Here is a 23,876-nt window from a genome sequence, read left to right as displayed (position 1 = left end):
TGCATGTTAAACAATTATACATTCCAAATGCTTAGTATCATAGTAAGGGGTCAATATTGTACTTTTTATTCTAAGTCATGTACAGTTTACAACAACAAAGAGTACATTACTTATAAAGCTCCAGAAATGGATTGTCCTTTATTTAAGGATCAGGGTTTTAAATTTGATTGATTTTAAATAAAATTTAAAAGCCTTTTGACTCACTCCTCCCTGGGATTGCACCTTATTGTGTTGGAGGGGTTTGAGTGTCCCAATGACCTTAGGAGCTATGCTGTCTGGGGGCTTTATGCCCCCTTGTAGGGTCACCCAAGGCAAACAAGTCCTAGGAGAGGAACCAGAAAAAGAGCAGCCCAAAGACCCCTTATGACGAGCAACATAAATGGACGTAGTGTTCCCTCGCCCGGACGCGGGTCACCGGGGCTCCACTCTGGAGCCAGGCCTGGGAATGGGGCAGGCTGAAAAGCCCCTAGTGGCTGGGCTTTTACCCATGCACAGCCCGTAGAGGAAATGTGGGTCACCCTTCCAATGGTCTTACCATCTGTAGGAGGGGCCAAAGGGGTCGGTTAATGTGTGACGGGTGGCATTCGAGGGTGGGGACTTTGCATTCTGATCCTCCGCTAAAGAAGCTGGCTCTTGGGACATCGGATGTCACCTCTCTGGTGGGGAAGGAGCCTGAGTTAGTGCGCGAGGTTGAAAGGTTTCAACCAGCGATAGTTGGACATACCTTGACGCATGGCTCTGGCTCTGGAACCAGTCTCCTTGACAGGGGCTGGACATTCTTCCACTCTGGAGTAGCCCCTGGTGAGGTGCACCGAGCATGAGTAGGCATTCTTATTGCTCCTCATCTTGGTGCCTGTACATTGGGGTTCACCCGGTAAATGAGAGGGTGGCCTCCTTCTGCATCGTATGGGGGGACAGGTTCTGACTGTTGTTTGTGTTTATTCGCCAAACAGCAGTTCAGATCACCAACCCTTTTTGGAGTCTTTGGGGGGGTAAATGAGAGTGCCCCTCCTGGGGACTCCCTTGTTCTTCTGGGGGACTTCAACGCTCATGTGGGCAATGACAGTGATACTTGGGGAGGCGTGATGAAGGAATGGCCCACCTGACCTGAACTGGAGTGGTGTTCTGTTGTTGGACTTCTGTGCTAGTAATTGATTGCCCAACAATAACACACCTGACTCCATTCATATCACCAAGTCATCATGTTCAGATTGGACTCCCTTGATGAGATGACTGGAGTCTGGTGTGTTATTGCTTGGTTGGAAAGAAAACCTGCAGCCACACGGCCCTTTCTGGAACAATTTGACACCCATGCCCTAGGCCAGTGGTTCCCAAAGATTTTCTTCGGGGCCCCCCTTTGGAGTACAATAGAATTTCCACGCCCCCCCCCCCCCCCCCCCCCCAAAAAAAAAAAAAAAAAAATCAACAGGGCACACACAGCGTTCAACCAGATATAATAAACCTATACACATATTTTGTTTTCAAACTCCACTGAAGTTTATTTCACACTTCAGGTTGCAACAAAACAAACTACACACCACCTTTACAGTGGAACAACTTTGTGTAACTGTATTTTTTTCATAGTTCTATACTGTAGATTAGAAGAGGATTCTTTGTTGTCTGTGTTATTTTAAACATATTTCTTTTTTTTTATTTGTAACAATATTTAACTTTGCTATCATCAATAAATTAAAAAAGGCTCTGTGCAAAATGGAGTGAAAACATTGAACAGCTCCCTGAGAGTTTTTTCTTTGTACTTTAATCCTCCCATCTTTTCAGTGGCTGTAGTGAGCCTGCTTGTTGTTGCAGATCTTCTCAAATCTGGGTTGCAGTGTCATAACTGTCCATTATGCTCAGTCAAAGCAAGCCCTTTTTTTTTTTTTTTTTTTCTTCATTCATCCATACCGCTTACCGCGCCCCCCCTGCAATGGCATTGCGCCCCCCCTAGGGGGCGCGCCCCACACTTTGGGAACCACTGCCCTAGGCCATAGTTCAATGATCGATTTTGTTGTTGTTTCATCTGACCTCCGGCCGCATGTCTTGGACACTTGGGTGAAGAGAGGGGCAGAGCTCTCAACCGACAACTACTAGGTGGTGAGTTGGCTCTGATGGTGAGGGAGGATGCCGGTAAGACCTGGTAGGCCCAAACGTATTGTGAGGGTCTGCTTGGAACGTCTGGCAGAGTCCCCTGTGAGAAGGAGCTTTAACTCCCATCTCCGGCAGAGCTTTGAACACATTCCGAGGGAGTTGAGGGACATTGAGTCTGAGTTGACCATGTTCCATGCCTCTATTGTTGAGGTGGCTAGTCAGAGCTGTGGCTGCAAGGTTGTTGTTGCATGTTGAGGCAGCAACCCTAGAACACGCTGGTGGACACCAGCGGCGAGGTAAGCTGTCAAGCTGAAGAAGAAGTCCTATTTGACTTTATTGACCTGTGGGACTCCAGAAGCAGCTGATATGTACCTGCAGTCAAAGCGGCAGGTGGCTCGGCTGGTTGCTGAGGCAAAAACTCGGGTGTGGGAGGAGTTTGGAGAGGCCATGGAGAAAGACTTCCGTACAGCTTCGAAGCAATTCTGGTCCACAATTTTGCGTCTCTGGAGGGGGAAGCAGTGCAGTACCAACATTATTTATAGTGGGAGTGGTGTGTTGCTGACCTCGACTCGGGACACTGTATGTTGGTGGGTGGAATACTTCGAATACCTCCATTGAGGAAGCAGAGCCTGGGGGCTCCAGCTCGGGTTCTCCCATCTCTGATGCTAAAGTCACTGAGGTGGTTTAAAAGCTCCTCGGTGGCAAGGCCCCAGGGGTGGATGAGATTCACCCTTAGTACCTTAAGGCTCTGGATGTTGTGGGGCTGTGTTGGTTAACACGGCTTTGCAACATTGCTTTGACATCGGGGCAGTTCCCCTGGATTTGTAGACTGGGGTGGTGGTCCCTCTATTTAAAAAAAGGGAACAGAGGGTGTGTTCCAACTACAGAGGAATCACACTCTTAAGCCTCCTGGTAAGGTGTATTACAGGGTCCTGGAAGTATGGAGTACCAGGCCCTTTAATAAGGGCTGTTAGGTCTCTGTACGACCGGTGTCAGAGCCTGGTCCGCATTGCCGGCAGTAATTTGGACTTGTTTCTAGTGAGGGTTGGACTCCACCAAGGTTTTTTGTCACAGATTCTGTTCATAACTTTTATGTACAGAATTTCTAGATGCAGCCAAGGTGTTGAGGGGTCTGTTTTGGTGGCCTTAGGATTGCATCTCTGTTATTCGCAGATAATGTGGTTCTATTGGCTTCATCAGGGCGTGATCTACAGCTCTCACTGGAGCGGTTCCCAGCTGAGTGTGAAGCGGCCGGGATGAGGATCAGTGCCTCCAAATCCGAGACCACGATCTTGAACCGGAAAAGGGTAGAGGACCTTCTCCATGTTGGGGAGGATGTACTGCCCCTAGTGGAGGAGTTTAAGTATCTTGGGGTTTTGTTCACGAATGAGGGGAAGATGGAGCGGGAGATTGACAGGTGGATTGGCGCAGCGTCTGCTGTGAAGCGTGTACTCTACCGATCTGTTGTGGTGAAGAGAGAGCTGAGCCAAAAAGCAAAGCTCTCGATTTACCGGTCAATCTACATTCATACCCTCAGAAAGAATGAGATCCCCGATACAAGCGGCTGAAATGAGTTTTTGCCGAAGTGTGTCTGGGCTCTCCCTTAAATATAGGGTGAGGAGCTCAGTCATCTGGGGAGGACTCAGAGTAGAGCCGCTGCTCTTCCACATCGAGAGGAGCCAGTTGAGGTGGCTTGGGCATCTGATTAGGATGCCTCCTTGACGTCTCCCTGGTGATGTGTTCCAGGCACATCCCACCGGGAGGAGGCTCAGGGGAGACCCAGCACACGCTGGAGGAACTATGTTGCTCTGCTGGCCTGGGAGTGCCTTGGGATACCCCTGGAGGAGCTGGTCCAAGTGGCTGGGGAGAGGGACATCTGGTCCTCCCTACTGAAGCTGCTACCCCAGCGACCCAACCCTGGATAAGTGGTAGAAGATGGATGGATGGATTGAGATTTTGACTTACAAACAATTTTGTAGGCACTATTTATTTTGATTTAGATTTTTTTTTGTTTTTTTACATGTCTTTTATGAAAAAGCTGCTGTATCTTGCACACTGTCATGTTGGTATTAAGGTTTCTAACCCACATGCAGAACACACGGACTCAGGGAAAAAGTTCAACAGTTTATTTTGAAGCACAATGATAATAAAGTACTGATGCAGGGGGGTATCAGGTCCAGGACTGTTTACGACTGGTTTCTCTGCAGAGGGGGACAGAATGGTTAGCAGATATCCAGGTATGTTTGCTGGTTGAATGAGTGCAGGTCTGTACCTGTTCAGAGGTTTAAGCAGAGTGGCAGAGGAGGGGAACCAGGAGGGTCCAGAGGCTGAAGGCAGGCAGAGGGCTATGCAGAGGCAGAGCTTGGTTACTGATCTTGCAGATTCTGATCCGAGCTTCTCTTTCAGTTTCTTCAGAGAGTGGGCAGGCAGGTATCTGACAAATTGACTTTCCAGGGTTCTTCAGAGATCAGACAGACTGGTTTCAGACTGAGAACCTCTTCCAGAGTTTCTGGGTTCAGACAGGTTCTTCCTAGGAAGCAGAGAGGACAAAAACAGATTAGGTTCAGGTTTCAGGGGAGTCAGAGATTCAGACAGGCAAGTTGGCTCAGGCTTGCTAACCATAACTGGCAAACACTCTGGCGCTGGAGTGTTGCTCTGCCTCTCCTTAAAAGCTGGTCTCCTGATGAGCAGATGAGGAACAGCTGGTGAAGTCAGTTTCAGCTTCAGGAGACCCGCCCTCTGGAGGAGAAAGGCAGACAGAACCTAGAAACCAACAGAAACACAAACCCCCAGGAAGGGATCCATGGCGCCCTCTGGTGGGCAAGCTTCCGGATCCCAAAACACACCATGTATTAGGTTCATTTCATACTAGATATTTGAGTTAAAACATGAGGGGAAATTGAGCAGTAAAGTTTGATAAAAACATAATTTAATGATACAAAGTCATATTTAACAGATTCATCATTGTTGAATAGTTTTTTGTTTTTTAGGTAACTCAATTCAGTAGGTGAAACACAATCTACATATGCAAACAAGACATTTCTTACTCTAGATTAACAAAGCAAATATTTTTAAAACTGCAATTTCATAAAAAGTGTGTTTAAAAAGTGCTTAAAACTTCACAAACATAATTCCATTTATGCTTATCTGCACTGATCAAAGAAACAGAACTTTGTTTTTACCAACCTTTACTTTTCTACTTTTATGTATAAACATTTGAGGTGGTTCTTTCTATTGTTGTTATACAGTACTATAAAACTTTCTATTTCAATTCTCCAAGCTAACTCCTGAACTTTGTTAAACTTTCAAAGTTTTAAAAGTGGTGTACAGAAATTATAACGATAGAATTTTTAAAATAAGATTAGTAGCATATTTGTTAGTACTTGCTATTAGAAAACTTGCTGCCTTGACGATCAACTACCCAAGTGAACTCCCTCAGTATGTGTGGCTGCAGGGCTGTCAGTCAGAGGTGGCAGTCTGCATTACCAGAGCCCGCCAGGTCACCGTTCTGTCTCCATTCCTCTTCACCCTTTACACCTCGGACTTCACCTACAACATGTACAGCTGGCCTCTCCAAAAGTTTTCAGATGACTCTGCCATTGTAGGCTGTGTTTCTGAGGGGTACGAGATGGAATATCGATCATCATGAACTTTGTGGACTGATGTGAGAAGAACCACCTGTGTGATAACACCAGTAAGACCAAAAAGATGGTGATCGACTTCAGGAGAAGAGCCCCTCCTCACTCCCCCGTGAACATCCAGGGGCAGTACATAGAATCTGTGGAGAGTTTCAAATACCTGGGTATTTATGTCAATAACAAACTGGACTGGGCTCAACACTGACGCCGTATTAGACGTATTAGAAGGGCCAGAGCTGCCTACACCTCCTGAGGAGGCTGAGGTCCTTTGAAGTGAGCAGGCCACTACTTAAAACTTTCTATGACTCTGTGGTGGCATTAGCACTCCTCTAGGCTGTTGTCTGCTGGCCCCCTGGCAGCGAAGAGCGGGACAGAAAGAGACTGAACAAAGTAGTGAGAAAGGCCACATCTGTCCAAGGCTACACCCTGGACTGAGTGGAGAAGTGGCTTAGCCTCTTACACCCTAAGGGGGTATAAATAAATTTCTGCCTGACAAAAACACACAAAAGTAAATAACTTATAGCCTCAAAGCTATTAGATTTAAGAAGAAACTTTTGGTACGTCTGTAAAGGTAAGATGTCATAGAATGGTTTTCTGGTGTCAGCACCATTGTAGCTTTGACCCTGCCTGAAATATTAGGGACAAAATACAAAATATTTTGCATTTTTTGAACCTCGCCAAAATTTTCTTTGAAATAAACATTGCAAAACACTACCAAAATATTATTTATAGCACAAAAAAGTAGTACAGACTTTCAAATCTAAATGTTGTGTAAAAATATACCAAATTTGGACTCAATCAGATGAATCATATTTATTTTAGAATGGTATTAGTGAGAAATTTCTTAGGCGGAGAGGCCATTTTGGCACATTTATCCATAAATGTCACCAAACTGTGCCAAATATGTTTTTTACATCAATACTGGGGGTTTGTTAAAATTACGAGGTCACGTAGCAGCTGGACCCACCGGTGGGTCCGTAGGGTTCAAGGGGTTAAGGTAGCTGCTGTCCAAGATCACATCCATCATGGACAACACCTTCCAACCTTTGCACCAGTCTGTAGAGGAGCTGAGCAGCTCCTTTAGTGAAAGAGTTTTTACACCCTGTTTGTAAAAAGGAGTGCTACTGCAGGTCATTCATCACTGCTGCAACCAGACTTTACAACGGCAATAACTTGTGCAATGTATAATGTACAATTTACAATTTGATACCCTGTGCAATGACCTGTTTCTCTTTATTTGACACCCAGTGCAATAACCATATATATAAATATAAATATCCATCTATATAAATACCCATGTAAACACCCTGTGCAATAACCCTGTATAATGATCCTAAAATACAAAAAAAAAAAAAGCTCTTGTTTGTGGACGCACTGTATATACTGTATATTTCCCAAAAACCTTTTCTTCTTTTGGCACATTCTTCTTCTTTGACTACTTGAGTTGATGTAACGAGTAAGATCAATAAAGTCAATCAACCAATCAATCTGGAAAAAAATTGATTACTTAAAATCAATATAATCTCCTTAGTTTGCACTGCATTTGTACTAGGTCTAGCGGTGCTATATCGGTCTAAATTAGACACAATTAAACATAAATGTTAGAATGTTCATTCAATTCAGATAATTCAATTCCCAAAGCACATGCCATCTCTAGGCCTTTCACATAGACATTTCATTCAGATCATCTAGAAAGATTGCTTTAATATTTTCGATCTAAGGGAAACAAGCTCATTTAATCCAGATAATGACTGTGAAGGATTCACTCATTTTGTCATTGACTTTACAGCAATCCCCCATACAAAGCATGCATGCATGCAGCTACAGTTGAAAGGAAAAAATCTCCCTTTTAACAGAAAGAAACCTCCAGCAGCACCACGCTCAGTGTGAACTGTTTTCTGATGAGCCCAACTGGGATTTCAAGGAGAAAGAAACACATATACAAAAGTAACATATAAACACTGATACTTTAACACTTTCTATGTTAAGCCCCTGTCACACCTTGACAATTTAGTCCCCAGAGGGAACTCTGTTTTTTAAAGCACCACGTGAGACGTGCAGAGATGACCTGAAAAAGATGTCAGATAGATGAGTCTTTGCACAGTGGACATGTTAAGAATTTTTTTGCAAACCATCTGTATTAAATGCCTTTATGACATCCATAAAATGTCAGTCAGAAGTTGAAACATTGACCTTATTTGCACAAGGTCTAGACATCCATAATAAGTTAACGACCGACGGACCCAGTAGTTACTGCATGTCCATCAAATGTCTTTTTTTGTGGAAAGATCACAAAAACAATCTCTTGGTATCAGTCAAAATCTTGATTCAACAATGTTTCTTAACCCAAAAATGTTATGTAAAACTGACTTTTTACCCATTTTGTAGTTTATTATATTAATAGGACAAATAAAGCTTATAAACAGTTCAACCTGGTTTCATAAAATTCTTATTAGTACATGGTAATCTATAAACAAGGTGTGCAAAAATTACACACTTTCATTTCTTTAGACAATTGTCAAATAAACCATTTTATTCTCAAATCAACAGTTTATGAAAATAAAGGTTTCAAAAGGACAAAGTGAAAGTTCTACATTGTGCAAAACTTCATTACATTTTCAAGCTTAGACAAAATCTATTAGGATTTTTAGAGTGAGAGATTGAGTGAGATTCCTGTGGAGAACTTCTGTGACATTTTAGAACATAATAGAACAAGAAATGTTTCATAATCACATAGTAAAAAGCAAATGACCACTAATGGTGGTAGGATGAGTGTGATCATCATAAATTCTTGAGTTTTGCACCTGATTCACTAATACAACATCTCCAATTTCTAACAGCAATGTGACACCATTTGATGGGCTAACAGAATAAGAAGGCTGATGTGCAGATGCAGTGAAAAATGGCTTTCCATTCTTGACCAACACAGCACCTGTAGTATGTGACGCATGTCCACCTCCATGTAAGTAGAACTCAAAGTGATAAGCTCCTCTCACAGGTGCAATGAAAAAAACTGGGGAACATAACGTTTTCATTTTAATTTTCTTCTCTAAATTTGTTTAAATAAAGTAACACAAACCAGGTTCTTGTCAGGATTGTTAAGAGCATAACAATTTCAAAACAATGGTTGAGTACCTGTGTCTGGGTTGTAGGCATTGCCAATATTTGCAACAACATTCCTGAAAACTAGAGGTCTCTGAGTGTTAAATGGTCCAATATGTCCTCCACCTGAGGCCAGCAGGGAAGCAGAGAAAGCCACTCGTTTCTCTATAAGAAATTAAGTTAGTATAAAAAGTTATCTTTAGAGACAAACTTAAATTTGGAAATTTTTGGTACAATTATCTTTGTTGCAGATAGAACAATTCTTTACAAGAAAATCAAACAAATACAATCCTAAGGAAAAAAGATGTTCATATAACTAAATGCACAAGCAGAAAACGTCTTTTTAGTTGCAGACCACACATAAGATTATGAAATATAATTCATGTAAATATTTTAAGATAATTTTTTCCAAACCTTTTCCTTCCTTGCTCAGAACCTCCACTTGGTCCTCAGTGTTGTTTGCCCTGGCTTTTACAGAGATCAGTTCTTCAGCCTGAGCTGTAAACTGATGAAAAATAATGATAAGATAGATTAAATAAAACAAAAATAACCCATAAAAATATGTTTCTCTCTCCTTTCCCATAGTAGTTTATACATTCCAATATTTAATGCAGCTTGGAATTACTGATCACTTGACCTCATTAACATCCTGGAAACTAATGATTCACTCAGGTTTGCCCTGTAAAAGTGATTCATGCAAAATGTGTCAATTATCTATTATATACAACCATCACATAGTGTAAGATTTATTCTTAAAATGATTATATGATAAATACCTTGATACTGCTGCTCAAGCTTTCTTACTTTTGCTGCTTGTACTGAAAAATAAACAACTGGGATCAATTTAACCATTATTATTTTATTTTGTCTAAATATGAAGTTTCAGTAATTAATCCAGGTGTTTGTTTTTTCTCTAATAATTACCTTGGTCCTGTTCTTTCAACAACTCTATTTCTTTTGTCTTAGCTGTTTGCAGAAGTAAAAGAAATGAAGGTATGTTTTCTGGGTTAACATACCTTCATTATCCATCTGTAAGTACTCCATGCCAACCTTGAGTCCACCCAAAGAGGCACTCATCTCTCTCAGCACAGCATTGATGTCCTGTGTACATCTTTGTTGGGGGTCAGAGAGAGTTCCTGTACCTTCAGTCTGTGATTCAGTTTGCTTTAAATGTGAAATTATTTCATTCTGTGAGTCTGATTGAAGCAGAGCTGTGGAAAAAGAGCAGATTAGAAGAAACAATTGGAAAATCATTATTGTCTCCATTTTCTGCATTGTTTTCTCCAAGTCCCCTACAATGTTGGTTACTGTGTTGATCCAACCTTTAAATACTCTCAAAGTTACTATTTTATAGGCATTGTAAAAAACAAAAAAAACATCATAACCTCCATTCTCACTATCTATGAGTCAGTCTCATAGATAAAAATGCTCACGATTCTACGGAAGCCGGCAGACCAAACCAGCGCATTCAGCTCGGCAAAGAACTCATGCTCTTCCTCAACACTGAAGACCTCAGACATTTTTCTTTCGTTGTTTCTTTCTTTGCACAGGTAAACAGCACATTTCTTCTTCAACGCTTGCATTATCGGCAGACCAGACGCTGAATGCGCACTTTCTTCCGGTTTGGTCTGCCGGCTTCCGTAGAATCGTGAGCGTGCATGGGGGCGCTATTAGGAAATCCTATACACTACTGTTTATGCTCTAAAAACATTCTAAATGACTTCGTTTCGAGTAAATTCTGGATGCTACCCACTCAGGACACTTGGATTACATTGGACGAGCAGTATGGAGGAATATTGACACGTTTTTGTGGACTTTTATGGACCTTTCTGTCTCGGGCGCCATGGACCTCCATTATTTGAATGTCAGCAGACAGCAAGAAGCCTCCCAGATCTCCAGATGCATTTGAGATATCAAAAAAGTACTCCAGAGTGTTGTTCAGCATGGAGGTGAGTAGAAAATGAAGGCTAATCATGTTTTGGGTGTACTATTCCTTTAAAGGCCAGAGAGTAAGACGGGACTTAAAAAACTGAAGTTTAATGGCTGTTTTAACACAGGTGACCAGAGTGATTAAGGGAAATTGTTGAATTCAGACAAATTTTGACCACATGGATAAATTGACACATATGATTTTAATTGTGACTATGTATACAATTGTCTATATTCGTTTAGTGAAAACCGGAATGATTATCCAATTAGACACACCTTAATTGAGTTATAATTAGAATTTCTTGCAGCAAATAAGCTGTGAGTGGGGTGGCCTTAAGGAGGTTCTGAAGGATTTCTGAATAGGTAATCTGTGCCAAACCCTGCTGGTGGTTGAAGTAGTTTGTTTGTTTTTTTCAGTAGTAGTAATATTAATCATAATCTAATGCTTACTCAGAATATTTCTTTTGACAAGCTACTTCTTTAGTCAACTTTTATTAACTGAAAATAGTTTTTAATTCTGTCATTGAGTACATAGGCTCATTTCTAAAAAATACCTTTTATCCTGGAAATGTAGTATTTGTGTTAAGATTTTACATGCACTACTGTTTGTTCGCGTCCTTTTAGCTGCTCCCATCCATTGTGAGGTAAAAGGCCTCTCAAAACCAGGTGCCTGTGCTTTGTTTTTGCACCAGACCAGCCTGTTAGCAGCTTTGTACAATGCACGCTTCAAAATCACAAAGTTGTGTTATGAAAATAGTTAGATCTTTCTGTCTTTTACACAAAAGGTTTTCTGCCATGTAATTTTATAGTCAGAACCATCAATTGTCTCTGCATTACCCTTTAGTCACACCTTTAAGACTGATTAAGTAGCCTTGTTGGACACATCCAACAAGGCTACTTAATGAGCTGCTTGCTGTAGCACATCAGACTCAGTCTCTGCATCAGACATAACATGGAATCACAGGAGAATTAAATTTAGCCTGTAACAGTGGATTCTTTTTCATCTGTTTAGTTTATATATTCCAATAAACAAAGACATTTGTTAAGATTACTTGGAAACTGGCAGTACTGGTTGTGAATTCCTTTCACTTTATCAACATCAAGGTTGCATAGAAAAATCCTTTGCGAGCCTCATCATTAACTTACTGTAAATCAACAGTCCCCAGGCAGGAAACACTGGCTTCTGAAAAGGATATTCACATGTTTTGTTATTGACTTATTATATTTGCTTTTACGATTATGTTTGTCATGTAAAAAAATTACTTAATTTGTTTGCTCTTGACAATGTTTTGCTTTTTTTATTATTTAATTTATTTATAAAACTTTTCAACATTAACACATCTTTGGTGATATTTAATACAACATGTTTTCTGACAGCCATTATAAAATGGCAATCATTAACATTTTGTTTCTTTCTATTATACAATTTTAATGTATAAATGACATTATTATAATAAGAAATAAGAAAAGCTTTTCTTCTATATTAATATGGTTTTATTAATGACAGTCTAAAGTTTTTTCATTTTAACTGCTTTCCTATTAAATGTACTGTGGGATTTACAGTAAATTTGTAAATGCCTTTATTATTATCATTCCAGCACAAGGAAATGAACTGATGGAAATTAAAGGCAAGACAATCATCACACAAAAGCAAGTGGAGTTTCTGAACAGAGAAAGAGAAGGTTTGTTAATGAATGAGCAGTTGTATAATTAGAGCAAACTCATAACCGTGATAGGTGCTGATCTACACAACAATACTTTTCCTCTGTAGTGCAACAAGTGGCATTCTCAGCATCTTTGATGGCCTAAGGGGGAGGAGACATTGGCCCTTTTAATGCATACACGTTTCTGATTTTCAAAAATGTTTCAAATATTGGAAATGCCTAAAACCCAAATACAGGTATTGCAATTTTATATTCATGTTTTCTGTTTTTAAAATTAAATACTTTGCCCTCCAGGTTTTTTTTATAGCTCCAGTGAGAGGTGCCTACCTGGAAATGGACATGGACATTCTTCACATGGTTCGGCTGTGCTGGCCAAGAATGTACATGAGTACATTTTCATGACATATGAACATCAAACTACACTCGGTGCTAACTCTGCGAACAGCGTCACTTTGCTCTTAGGGCCTGGAGACGTGGTGTATTTGCTTCAGAGGGATAACACAAGGATTTTTGATAATCAGCTGCACTATACCACCTTCAGTGGGCTTCTGCTTTTCAATTCTGTTAGAAATATTTAGACCAAAAAATGAACCTGCATTTAACTAGACATTCATGTTAAACCCACCACTAATTAAACCTACTACACTTACAATAACATCCTACAATAACTACTTACATTTAGAAGCAGTTGTTCTGCTCCATACCCTAAGGTTTTAGCAAACTAATATTATTTCAGGGTAACTCTTATGAGAAACTTGTTAAACTTTCAAACTTTTAAAAGTGGTATACACTCATTATATTATGATATCATCTTGCTGCCTGGACCATCAACTACCTCACCGAACGTCAAGATTTTCTTAAGAGATCTGACCCACATGCAGTAAACCACTCATAGAACCAGGGTAAATTTTGAATAGGTTTATTGATGAAACCAGCGGGGTAGGATTCAGAAAACACAGTGAACTGGTGAACCAGAACTGGAAGAGGGAAGGGAAGTTTCAGTGGTTAGTTCAGGATCCGTGGGAACTTTGATCGATGACTTTGGAGAGACAACAGGACTCACATTGGTGGAGAAAACTTTCTTCCCAGAATCCAGTCGGTGTGGGTTTTTCCAGAGGTTGAGACTCATTAGAGGGCGGACAGGTATAGACTTACTGTAGTTAGACCCTGATGAGCTATTGAGCGGACTGTCATTTGGGAATCCAGGAGGACTTGAACGGAACTTGTGTAGGTTAATCCCCTGCTCAGTTGCTTGCAGAATGACTTCCTGCCGAAAGGGAAAGACAAAAAATCACGGTTAGGCTCAGTGAAAACAAAGACTCTGTTAGACTCAGCTAATCTCAGTTTGGCTAGAGTACCCAAATCTGGTAAACACTCTGGCGCCAAGGTAGTGACAGTCCATGGCTCAAATAGTCCTCAGTAATGAGTCAATCAGCCACAGGTGTGTGAGAGGACCAACAAGGATAGGGCACCACCTGGTGGTGGAGGGAGAGAAAGACACAAAACACAACCCACACAAAACTGGATTCCTAACACTGAATGCAGAGAGATGAATCTTTGTGCAGAGGACATGTTAAAGCATTTTCTGTAAATGATGTGCATTAAATGCCTTTATGACGTCCATAAAATGACAAGTCGGATGTTGAAACATTGACCTTATTTGCACAAGGTCTAGACATCCATAACAAGTTAACGACCGACGGACCCAGTAGTTACTGCATGTCCATCAGATGTCTTATTTTTAATCAAAAGATCACAAAAAAATCTCTTGGTATCAGTCAAAAATCTCAATTCTACAATGTTTCTTAAACCAAAAATCTTGAGTAAAAGGGAACTTTAAAACTGTACGACTTTATTTTTGTATTTTATTATATTAATGAGACAAATAAAGCTGAAAAACAGTTCAACCTGGTTTCATAAAATTCTTATTAGTACACGATAATCTACGTACAAACAATGTGTGCAACTTTGTAAATTTCTACAAGTATTCCTTAAACATTTTCATAGAAATTATTCATACAACATTCATATTTAGACCATTGAATAAACCATTTTATTCTGAAATCAATAGTTTATAAAAATAAAGGTTTCAAAAGGACAAAATGAAAGTCTACATTCCACAAAACTTCATTGCATTTTAAAGTTAAGACAAAATCTATTAGCATTTTTACAGTGAAAAGACACAGTATTGCATGCGGTTATTGAAGTTAGGTTCTCCTGTTGAGACCTCCTGTGACATTTGAGAACATAATAGAACAAGGACTGTTTTTCACATAGTAAAAAGCAAATGACCACTAAAGGTGGTATGATGATTGTGATCATCATAAATTCTTGCGTTTTGCCATAGATTCATTAATACAACATCTCCAATCTCTAACAGCAATGTGACACCATTTGATGGGTTAACAGAATAAGAAGGCTGATGTTCCCATGCAATGAAAACAGGATTTCCATTCTTGACCAACACAGCACCTGTACCAAGTGACGCATGTCCATTTCCATGTAAGTAGAACTCAAAGTGATAGGCTCCTCTCACAGGTGCAATGAAAAAACCTGGGGAACAAAACGTTTTCATTTTACTTTTCTTCTGTAAATTAGTTTAAATAAAGAAACACAAACCAGGTTCTTGTCAGTATTGTTAAGAGAATAACAATTTCAAAACAACGATTGAGTACCTGTGTCTGGGTTGTAGGCATTGCCAATATTTGCAACAACGTTCCTGAAGACTAGAGGTGTATGTGTGTTAAATGGTCCAATATTTCCTCCACCTGAGGCCAGCAGGGAAGCAGAGAAAGCCACTCGTTTCTCTATAAGAAATTAAGTTAAGATTAAAAAGTTATTTTTAGAAACAAACATAAATTTGGACATTTTTGGTACAATTATCTTTGTTGCACATAAAACTATGCTTTACAAGAAAATCAACCAAATACAATCCTAAGGAATAAAGATGTTCATATAACTAAATGCACCAGCAGAAAAAGTCTTTTTAGTTGCAGTCTACACATAAGATTATGAAATATAATTCATGTAAATATTTTAAGATTATTTTTTCCAAACCTTTTCCTTCCTTGCTCAGAACCTCCACTTGGTCCTCAGTGTTGTTTGCCCTGGCTTTTACAGAGATCAGTTCTTCAGCCTGAGCTGTATATTGATGAAAATTAACGATACAGTAAGATAGACTAAATAAAACCAAAATAACCCATAAAAATTATGTTTTTCTCTCCTTTCCCATAGTAGTTTATACATTCCCATATTTAATGCAGCTTGGAATTACTGATCTCTTGACCTGATTAACATCCTGGAAACTAATAATTCAATCAGGTTTGCCCTCTAAAAGTGATTCATACAAAATGTGTCAATTATCTATTATATACAACCATCACATAGTGTAAGATTATTTATTCTTAAAATGATGATATGATAAATACCTTGATACTGCTGCTCAAGCTTTCTTACTTTTGTTGTTTGTACTGAAAAATAAACAAATTGGATAAATTTAACCATTATTATTTTATTTTGTCTAAATATCACGTTTCAGTAATGAATCCAGGTGTTTGTTTTCTCTCTAATATTTACCTTGGTCATGTTCTTTCAACAACTCTATTTCTTTTGTCTTGGCTGTTTACAGAGGTAAAATGACAGATGTTTAGATGTGATGCCATTTAAAAAAAATCTGCTGTTTCTTTTAATCTAATAATTACCTTGGTCCTGTTCTTTCAACAACTCTATTTCTTTTGTCTTGGCTGTTTGCAGAGGTAAAATGACAGTTGTTTAAATGTGATGCCATCTAAAAAAAATCAGATGTTTGTTTTCTGTCTAAAAATTACCTTGGTCCTGTTCTTTTAACAACTCTATTTCTTTTGTCTTAGCTGTTTGCAGAAGTAAAAGAAAACATTTTTAAATGTTGATTTAAAAATAAACAATTGACTCTGATAGGTGATTCTTTAAAGCTTTGGTTTTCTGGGTTAACATACCTTCATTATCTCTCTGTAAGTACTCCATGCCAACTTTGAGTCCACCCAAAGAGGTACTCATCTCTCTCAGCACAGCATTGATGTCCTGTGTACATCTTTGTTGGGGGTCAGAGAGACTTCCTGTACCTTCAGTCTGTGATTCAGTTTGCCTTAAATTTGAAATTATTTCATTCTCTGATTGAAGCAGAGCTGTGGAAAAAGAGCAGATTAGAAGAAAGAATTGGAAAATCATTATTGTCTCCATTTTCAGCATTGTTTTCTTCAAGTCCCCTACAATGTTTGTTACTGTGTTGATCCAACCCTTAAATACTCTCAAAGTTACTATTTTATATGCATTGTAAAGAAAAAAAAAAAACATCATAACCTCCATTATCACTTTCTATGAGTCGGCCTCTTTAAAAGTTTTCCATTTACAGACACGTGAAGGTGATAAGGCTTCATTTATTTGACTTGTTATATGACATCAAAACAGTTATTTAGAGATGATGTCTACGCAATTGCTTGTTCATAAATAACATTCTTACTGTGCTGCCAACATACCAAAAAACCTGTATCATGCTGATTTATACAGTTTTGAGGCATAACACCTAGAAATAACTTTGTGTTTAAAGGTCTTCAAGTTTTGAATTGGCACAAAAGTGTTCTCTTATTTAATTCTGTAGTCCACTGACCAAACGATCTAACCTGTGCTCAGCAGTGCTCTGGCCTGTATAAATCTGCTGAATTATATAAAGTTGTTTGTATTTTTTGGTTTTCTGTATTATGGTTTTACTTTTGTAGTCTTTGAACCTCCAGCATTCTTAGAAGACGAGTGCGTCTAAGAATAGTCTGTGAAAGGGGAGATGGGCGATGATTTGAAGTTCGGCTTCTGCGCTGAAGGGGAAGCTAGGGCTTTGTCTTAATGAAGAAGGCCTTGAATGACAATTGGCTTCTGATGGGTGTAGTCTATCACCAATTGGTTGAAGCTTGAGTGACGCATATCAGGTAGTCCTGGTGAGGCTGATAAAGAGTCTTCCACATTGAAATCTCGCTTAAGCTTAATGTTTAAAAGATAGATCTTTAAAAGAGAATAACTGTGTTTCATTACAAAAAGGGAATTAAAATGTTGGAAAATTATTATGCCAAGTTATCTCCCTGAGATATTTCTTACTGGCTGCCATGAAGACAGTTAGAAGTATCTCAGGGAGCTCCATTTCATCTATGATTATACTAAAAGAGTCCTCAATAACACAAGAAAATGGGTCAATTCAAATCTGTTTAAATGTCCCTGCAATTGTTCCTTAGATAGATTTTAAAACATAACAAGCTTTTAAAACACTGCTTTTACACTGTATTCACTTTACAGGTACTAGTTGGGAGTAACCTGTCCAGACCCTTTAGCAATATATGTATTATCCAAAGAAGGATTAAAAATTATAGTATACTTGTTAATCTGTCCTGAGAAGTTAATTTTGTTACAATGTAACATGGATAAGGTCAGAAACCATAGACTTTTTGCCAACTCATGAAAAATGGTTTTTATTTAAAATATAGCTTCTGTCATGATGCTTTTAAGGGATCTGACCCACATGCAGAAAACCACTCAGAGAAGCAATGGAAGGTTTAACAGGTTTATTGATGAGGACAACAGGAGGCGGAATCTTGAACTCGGAGAGAGCTGTCGAACCGAAACTAGAAGTGGAAGGGAAGTTCACAGCAGTTAGTTCAATGGCCGTAGGAAACAGAATAGAATTCTTGAGCATGGAGGAAAAAGGGACTCACTTTGGAGGGGATCTCAATCAAAGCTTGAATCCAGAATGTGTGAGTTTTCCAGAGGGAGAGCTACTCGTTGGAGGGCAGACAGGTTGGTGGAGTTGGACCCTGAGAAGTATAAGAGCGGACTGCCACTTAGATTTCTGACGGTACTTGAACGGATCGTGTTGAACATTTCCCCAGCTCAGTGTGAACACAAAATATCCTTCCTGGTAAAGAAAGGCCAAACATTCCAGTCAGTGGGAAGGCTTTATGCCAAAAGGCAAAGACAAAAACACGGTTAGACTCAAAGAAACAAAGCACAGGTTAAACTTAGCTAATCACGGCTTGGCTAGAGTACCCAAAACTGGCAAACACTCAACGGCTCAAATACTCCCCAGTGATGAACCAACGAGCCACAGGTGTGCAGGAGGGCCAACGAGGACAGGGCACCACCTGGTAGTGGAGGGAGAGACAAACACAAAACAACCCACACAAACTAGATTCCTAACAGCTTCTATAAAAATGACTGTGCAGTATTTAACTGATAATAATAAACTTTCAATGAGCAGATAAGTGATAAAGAGAATTTCTCTTTGTGCTTCCTCAATAACAGTAGTATAAAGTACTCATTTAGTTCAGGTCTTATAAACCAACACTTACAAGATTACAGAATCATATATCAATTAAAGGGTAGTGTCCTAGAAACCAACACGTGAGGAAAACGTACTTTGAAAGAACTGCTGCTCTGCAAAGTTAAGTTAAGGCAGGCCACATTTTGCTTTTATTAATCTTCTGACGAAAACAAAGGGGTAAATTATAATAATAATAAAACTGAAAATATTGCATACAAAAACTGCATAACATCAAATTTTCTGTCATTTAAAGAATAAAGAAAAACAACCCTTTTTTTTTGCCTGTCTAGGTCTTATGACATTGCCTGAGGAATGACAATTTTGTGACAAGGTTTGTGACTCTTTCCATAGTGCTGAAAGAATAAAAAGTATCAATAAAATTCCAAAATATATTAAAAAAAAGAACAATTATGATGCATCTGTTCAATTAACTTAAAAGTCAAAAAGAAATATAATTACATATGAATAAACATTCATATTAAAAAAGGCAACTACAACAGCATCACCCAGGCAATGCAGGATTTGTCCTACTTGCATTAAGAAAACGATACAGGTTTATTTGATCAGAAACAAATAGACTTAAGAAGAGTTTCTTTCCCAAAGTAGTGAGTGCAATCATTCCCTGCAGGCAAATATTAAAAAAAAAATAATAATTAAAATGGAAAAAACCTCTAAGACCAGTGGTGGGCCATTCCACTTCCTGAGGGCGGTATCCTGCAACCTTTAGATGTGCCTTTAGTTCAACACACCTGAATCAAGTAATTATATGATTGAGAGGCCTGGAGGAACCGACTGTATACTGAGGAGAAAACTCAGCTATTTGATTCAGTTTTGTTTGACCAAGGATCAATCTAAAAGCTGCAGGATACAGACCCTCGGGAACTGGAATTTTCCACCCGTGCTCTTGACCATTTCATAGACTATTGCAGCACAAGCTGCACTTAATGTAAACACTAACATTTACAACCATGAAGTCTCCTGTAAGGATGCTTCTTCTTCATATTTTTCTAACATTTATTTAACTTTTATCAGAAGATTTTTCAGCCAGGAGCTCTGAAAACTTACATTATGATGAAATATTGACAATAAATACTGTTGATTCAACCAGGTAGCACAAGGCAGCAGGATCAAGCAGCAGCATTTGCTAGTGGTACCTTCGGCGGCAGCTGGATCTAATTTGTTACACTTGGGGTTGCACTTTCACAGGCATGCGACTGACACAAGGCTTCACTAGGCAAGACGTTGTGCAATACAAGTCACAATTAACTATAGACCTGAATATGAACTATGGCATATAAATTTAAACTATGGCATATACCTTCAGAAACTGGACAGGGATTAGATTTGTTATATAATACTTTGAATCGATCCCTGTATTTATTTTGAAATATGCCTTGAAACAGCATTTGTTGTGAACTAAATATATATAAATCAGCGGATATAAATTGGGCAGAGTACTGCTGAACACAATTTAAATCTCTTGAGATGTAGACTAGAGAATCAAAGAAGAGAAGACTTTTGTAACAAGACTAACCTAAATGCCTTTAAATAAAATTTATTTTGAAAGTTATTTCTCACAGTGATGTCTCAAAACTATATACATCAGTAACAGACAGATTTTAGGAAAGTAAGCTATCAGCACAATAAGAATGTAGTTGATCAAAAAGCAATGTGTAGACCTTATCACTGAATACTGTGTTTTGTTGTAATATAAAAAGTCAAATAATCAAGTTTTTATGACCTTCATGTGTGTTTTAATTTGAAATCTGTGTTAAAGATGCTGACTCACGATAGTGAGTATGGAGATTAGGATGCTCTTTCTTCAACTGCACGTGAGTGTGCCCATAAAATTGTTTCCATGATAAAGGATTCGGCCTTTGGATAGAACAAGCCCAACTCATCAAGTCTGAAACCATGGGACATACATTTGCAGTGTTTGTACTGGCTTGATAAAAAACAACAACATTTTATTGATTATTAATCAACCTTTGACAGTATTTAAGACTTGGATCAATGCAGAAACTAAAATTGTGGAGGACTTGAAGAAAACAATGCTGAGAATGGAGACAATAATGATTTTACAATTGTTTCTTCTAATCTGCTCTTTTTCCACAGCTCTGCTTCAGTCAGACTCAGCGAATGAAATCCTTTCACATTTAAGGCAAACTGAATCACGGACAGAAGACACAGGAAGTCTCTCTGACCCCCAACAAAGATGTACACAGGACATTAATGCTGTGCTGAGAGAGATGAGCGCCTCTTTGGGTGGACTCAAGGTTAGCGTGGAGTACTTACAGAGAGATAATGAAGGTATGTTAATTAAGAAAACCAAAGCTTTGAAGAATCACCTCTCAGAGTGAATTGTTTATTTTTAAATGAAAATTTAAACATGTTTTGTTTTACTCTTGCAAACAGCTAAGACAAAAGAAATAGAGTTGTTGAAAGAACAGGACCAAGGTAATTATTAGCTAAAAAAGAAACACATGAATAGATTACTAAAACCTAATATTTAGGATGAATAGAATTATATTGCTTAAATTGATATCAGTTGCTTGTTTGTTTGTTTGTTTTTAGTACAAGTAGTGAACACGAGAAAGCTGGAGCAGCAGTATCAAGGTATTTATTACACCATCCATCCATCCATCCATCCATCCATCCATCCATCCATCCATCCATCCATCCATCCATCCATCCATCCATCCATCCATCCATCCATCCATCCATCACGAGTCTGTCAAAAGGCCAGTAATTACAATTGGCTTTGAATATGTGATGTTGTGAATTTTAAATAATGGAAATAACATTTTTATTTTATATTTAATCCATTAAATTTTATTCAAACCAATTTGCAGCTCAGGCAGAAGAACTGATCACTCTTAAAGCCAGGGCAGACAACACTGAAGACCAGGTGGAGGTTCTGAGCAGGGAAGGAAAAGGTTTGGAAAAATAAATCTTAAAACATTTACATCAGGTATGGAATAATCTTAAGCATGTCCTGAAAGAAAAAATAGATTATACACTTTTTTAACTTGCTGATGAAGGTTCTCAGTCATCCAGGTCATAGTCATTCCGTAAAAATTCATTACGGAATGATTGTTAAGGGTTGGTCGTTAAGGAGGTATTGTTCACCGGCTGGGGCGGGTAGGTCAGAGGAACGAGGGACCTACCCGCCCCAGCCGGTGAACAATACCTCCTTAACGACCAACCCTTAACAATCATAGACAGGTTTCAGGTATTACAGGAGACAATCCCCCCCCTTAATGGCAATCCCCCCTTTAACGACCGACCCCTAGAATCATAGACAGGTTCAGATATTACAGGCTAACGATGGAACTAACGACCCATTCATCGGTTACCATTGCATGTTTCCAAGCGATACAAGGCGTTGTCTATATAAAACTCAAACTCACTGCGGATCCAGACATTTGAATTGAGAAAGCTTCCTGGAGAGGTGGCGAAACGTCTTCAAATCTTGAAAACCAAGTCCAGTGGATATTTTTTGAATTTTTAAGGAACTTTTTTAACTTGTCCAATAAGTCATTTGAATGTATCCTTGTTTTCTAAGCTGATTGTAGTATGTTTTCTTTTAAAAATATGTTTAGCTTCAAACAACATCATTTTAGCAAACACCTTCTCAATGTATAATTGTTTCTAAAGATAAATAACTTTTTGATCTTCCTTATACTTACAGAGAAACGAGTGGCTTTCTCTGCTTCCCTGCTGGCCTCAGGTGGAGGAAATATAGGACCATTTAACACAAAGAGACCTCTAGTCTTCAGACATGTTGCTGCAAATATTGGCAATGCCTACAACTCCAACACAGGTACTCTAACATATATTTAAAATTAGTTTATACCTAGTTTATGATTTTTTTATATATATAAAGACATTTACAGAAGAAAGTTAAAACATAAACATTGTGCTTCACAGGTTTTTTCACTGCACCTGTAAGAGGGGCTTATCACTTTGAGTTCCACATATATGGGCATGGACATGTGTCACACCCTACAGGTGCTTTGTTGGTCAAAAATGGAGATCCTATTTGCATTGCTTGGCAACATCAGCCTTCTCATTCTGTTATACCATCAAATGGTGTCACATTGCTGTTAGAGATTGGAGATGTTGTATTATTGAATCAATGGGAACACACAACAGTTTTTGATGATCATAACCATCGTACTACCTTTAGTGGTCATTTGCTTTTTACTATGTGATGTGAAATATTACTTGTTCTCCTTGTCATAACATGCCACAGAATTCCATTAAAATGTATAAATAAAACAAGTTTCAGGGACTTGCTACAATTCCTTTCCACTGTAAAATTATACAAAAATTGTATTGTCTATAAATGAGGGTTTTATGTGTAGTATTTAATGAAAATGTTTCAGAATACTTGGAGAGTAGTACAAAGTTCTACACATAATTGTGGATGACCATGTACCTAATCAGAAGTTTATGTAACCCGGTTTATATCATTGACAGAATAAAATAAAATTATACCAAGAGAGTTTTTTTTGTTGTTGTTGTTGTCCCTTTAAACACAAGACATCTGATGGACATACAGATTGTGTGTATATTGGGTCTGTAGGTTGATGACCTATTATGAATGCCTAGACATTATTCAGATCATTCAGTTCATTTATTAAATAGGGAATGTTTCTCAGAAAAAGGGTTAAAAGCAAAGAAACATCTTCAGAGAATATATTAACATTTTTGACAAAATTCAAACTAAGTGTTGTGTAATGGATCCTCTTTGAATATTGTTTTTAGGATTTAAAGTCTTCCAGCTGCCATATAACAGTAAACTACTATTCTACTTCTAAACTACTTACTAATAAAAGTGTAATTTCTAAGCATTTTTTCGAATTCTGTTTTGTACAACTGCATCATTTGACGTAAATTCAGCGAGTTAACAGTCAGTGCTGCTTCCAGGGGCGTAGCCAGAGTATTGTATGTTTTGGGGGGGAGGGCAACATTAGGCACAGAGGTAGCAAGGGGTGGTCAACAAAAAGAAGAACCTTTAACTAAATGCAGACAAATGCAGTTCACAAGCCTTCCCGCTTCATAACATTTAACAGAAATAAAAAATTAGTTGATGGTAGTATACCTTTTAAC

General features: G+C 38.6%; 2 protein-coding genes across 3 annotated transcripts; both read right to left on the bottom strand.

Moving 5' to 3' along the window:
* Positions 1-8,338: 8,338 nt before the first annotated feature.
* On the bottom strand, positions 8,339-10,105 carry LOC119773268. Its single transcript, XM_038270196.1, has 6 exons — positions 9,845-10,105; positions 9,753-9,794; positions 9,605-9,646; positions 9,243-9,326; positions 8,862-8,993; positions 8,339-8,739 (listed from the first exon to the last, which is right to left on the bottom strand). The coding sequence occupies exons 1-6, from the start codon at positions 10,101-10,103 to the stop codon at positions 8,456-8,458; spliced, it is 843 nt and encodes a 280-aa protein (XP_038126124.1). The 5' UTR covers positions 10,104-10,105; the 3' UTR covers positions 8,339-8,455.
* A 4,067-nt stretch (positions 10,106-14,172) lies between these two features.
* LOC119773266 lies at positions 14,173-16,684 on the bottom strand. Of its 2 annotated transcripts, XM_038270192.1 has the most exons (8): positions 16,396-16,684; positions 16,249-16,290; positions 16,123-16,164; positions 15,998-16,039; positions 15,850-15,891; positions 15,479-15,562; positions 15,097-15,228; positions 14,178-14,974 (listed from the first exon to the last, which is right to left on the bottom strand). In XM_038270192.1, exons 1-8 carry the CDS (start codon positions 16,646-16,648, stop codon positions 14,691-14,693), a joined length of 921 nt encoding a protein of 306 aa, XP_038126120.1. In that variant the 5' UTR covers positions 16,649-16,684; the 3' UTR covers positions 14,178-14,690. The 2 variants fall into 2 exon arrangements, with proteins under 2 accessions (XP_038126121.1, XP_038126120.1); XM_038270193.1 differs by lacking the exon at positions 16,123-16,164 and having other exon boundaries at positions 14,173-14,974.
* Between the last annotated feature and the right edge of the window lie 7,192 nt (positions 16,685-23,876).

This window comes from Cyprinodon tularosa, unplaced genomic scaffold (assembly GCF_016077235.1).
Source record: "Cyprinodon tularosa strain WSP-4 unplaced genomic scaffold, ASM1607723v1 ctg754, whole genome shotgun sequence".
Taxonomy (NCBI): Eukaryota; Metazoa; Chordata; class Actinopteri; order Cyprinodontiformes; family Cyprinodontidae; genus Cyprinodon; species Cyprinodon tularosa.
This window is presented reverse-complemented; position numbering and strand designations above follow the sequence as displayed.

What these genes read in the sequence shown, in the direction of transcription:
- LOC119773268 (XM_038270196.1), bottom strand. Translation starts at nt 10,103, where the DNA reads ATGCAGAAAATGGAGACAATAATGATTTTCCAATTGTTTCTTCTAATC. An exon ending in CTTACAGATGGATAATGAAG is followed by an intron (nt 9,795 to 9,844) that starts GTATGTTAACCC and finishes TTCTGCAAACAG; the next exon opens with CTAAGACAAAAGAAATAGAG. An exon ending in TCTGAGCAAGGAAGGAAAAG is followed by an intron (nt 8,994 to 9,242) that starts GTTTGGAAAAAA and finishes AATTTCTTATAG; the next exon opens with AGAAACGAGTGGCTTTCTCT.
- LOC119773266 (XM_038270192.1), bottom strand. Translation starts at nt 16,648, where the DNA reads ATGCTGAAAATGGAGACAATAATGATTTTCCAATTCTTTCTTCTAATC. An exon ending in CTTACAGAGAGATAATGAAG is followed by an intron (nt 16,291 to 16,395) that starts GTATGTTAACCC and finishes TTCTGCAAACAG; the next exon opens with CTAAGACAAAAGAAATAGAG. An exon ending in TCTGAGCAAGGAAGGAAAAG is followed by an intron (nt 15,229 to 15,478) that starts GTTTGGAAAAAA and finishes AATTTCTTATAG; the next exon opens with AGAAACGAGTGGCTTTCTCT.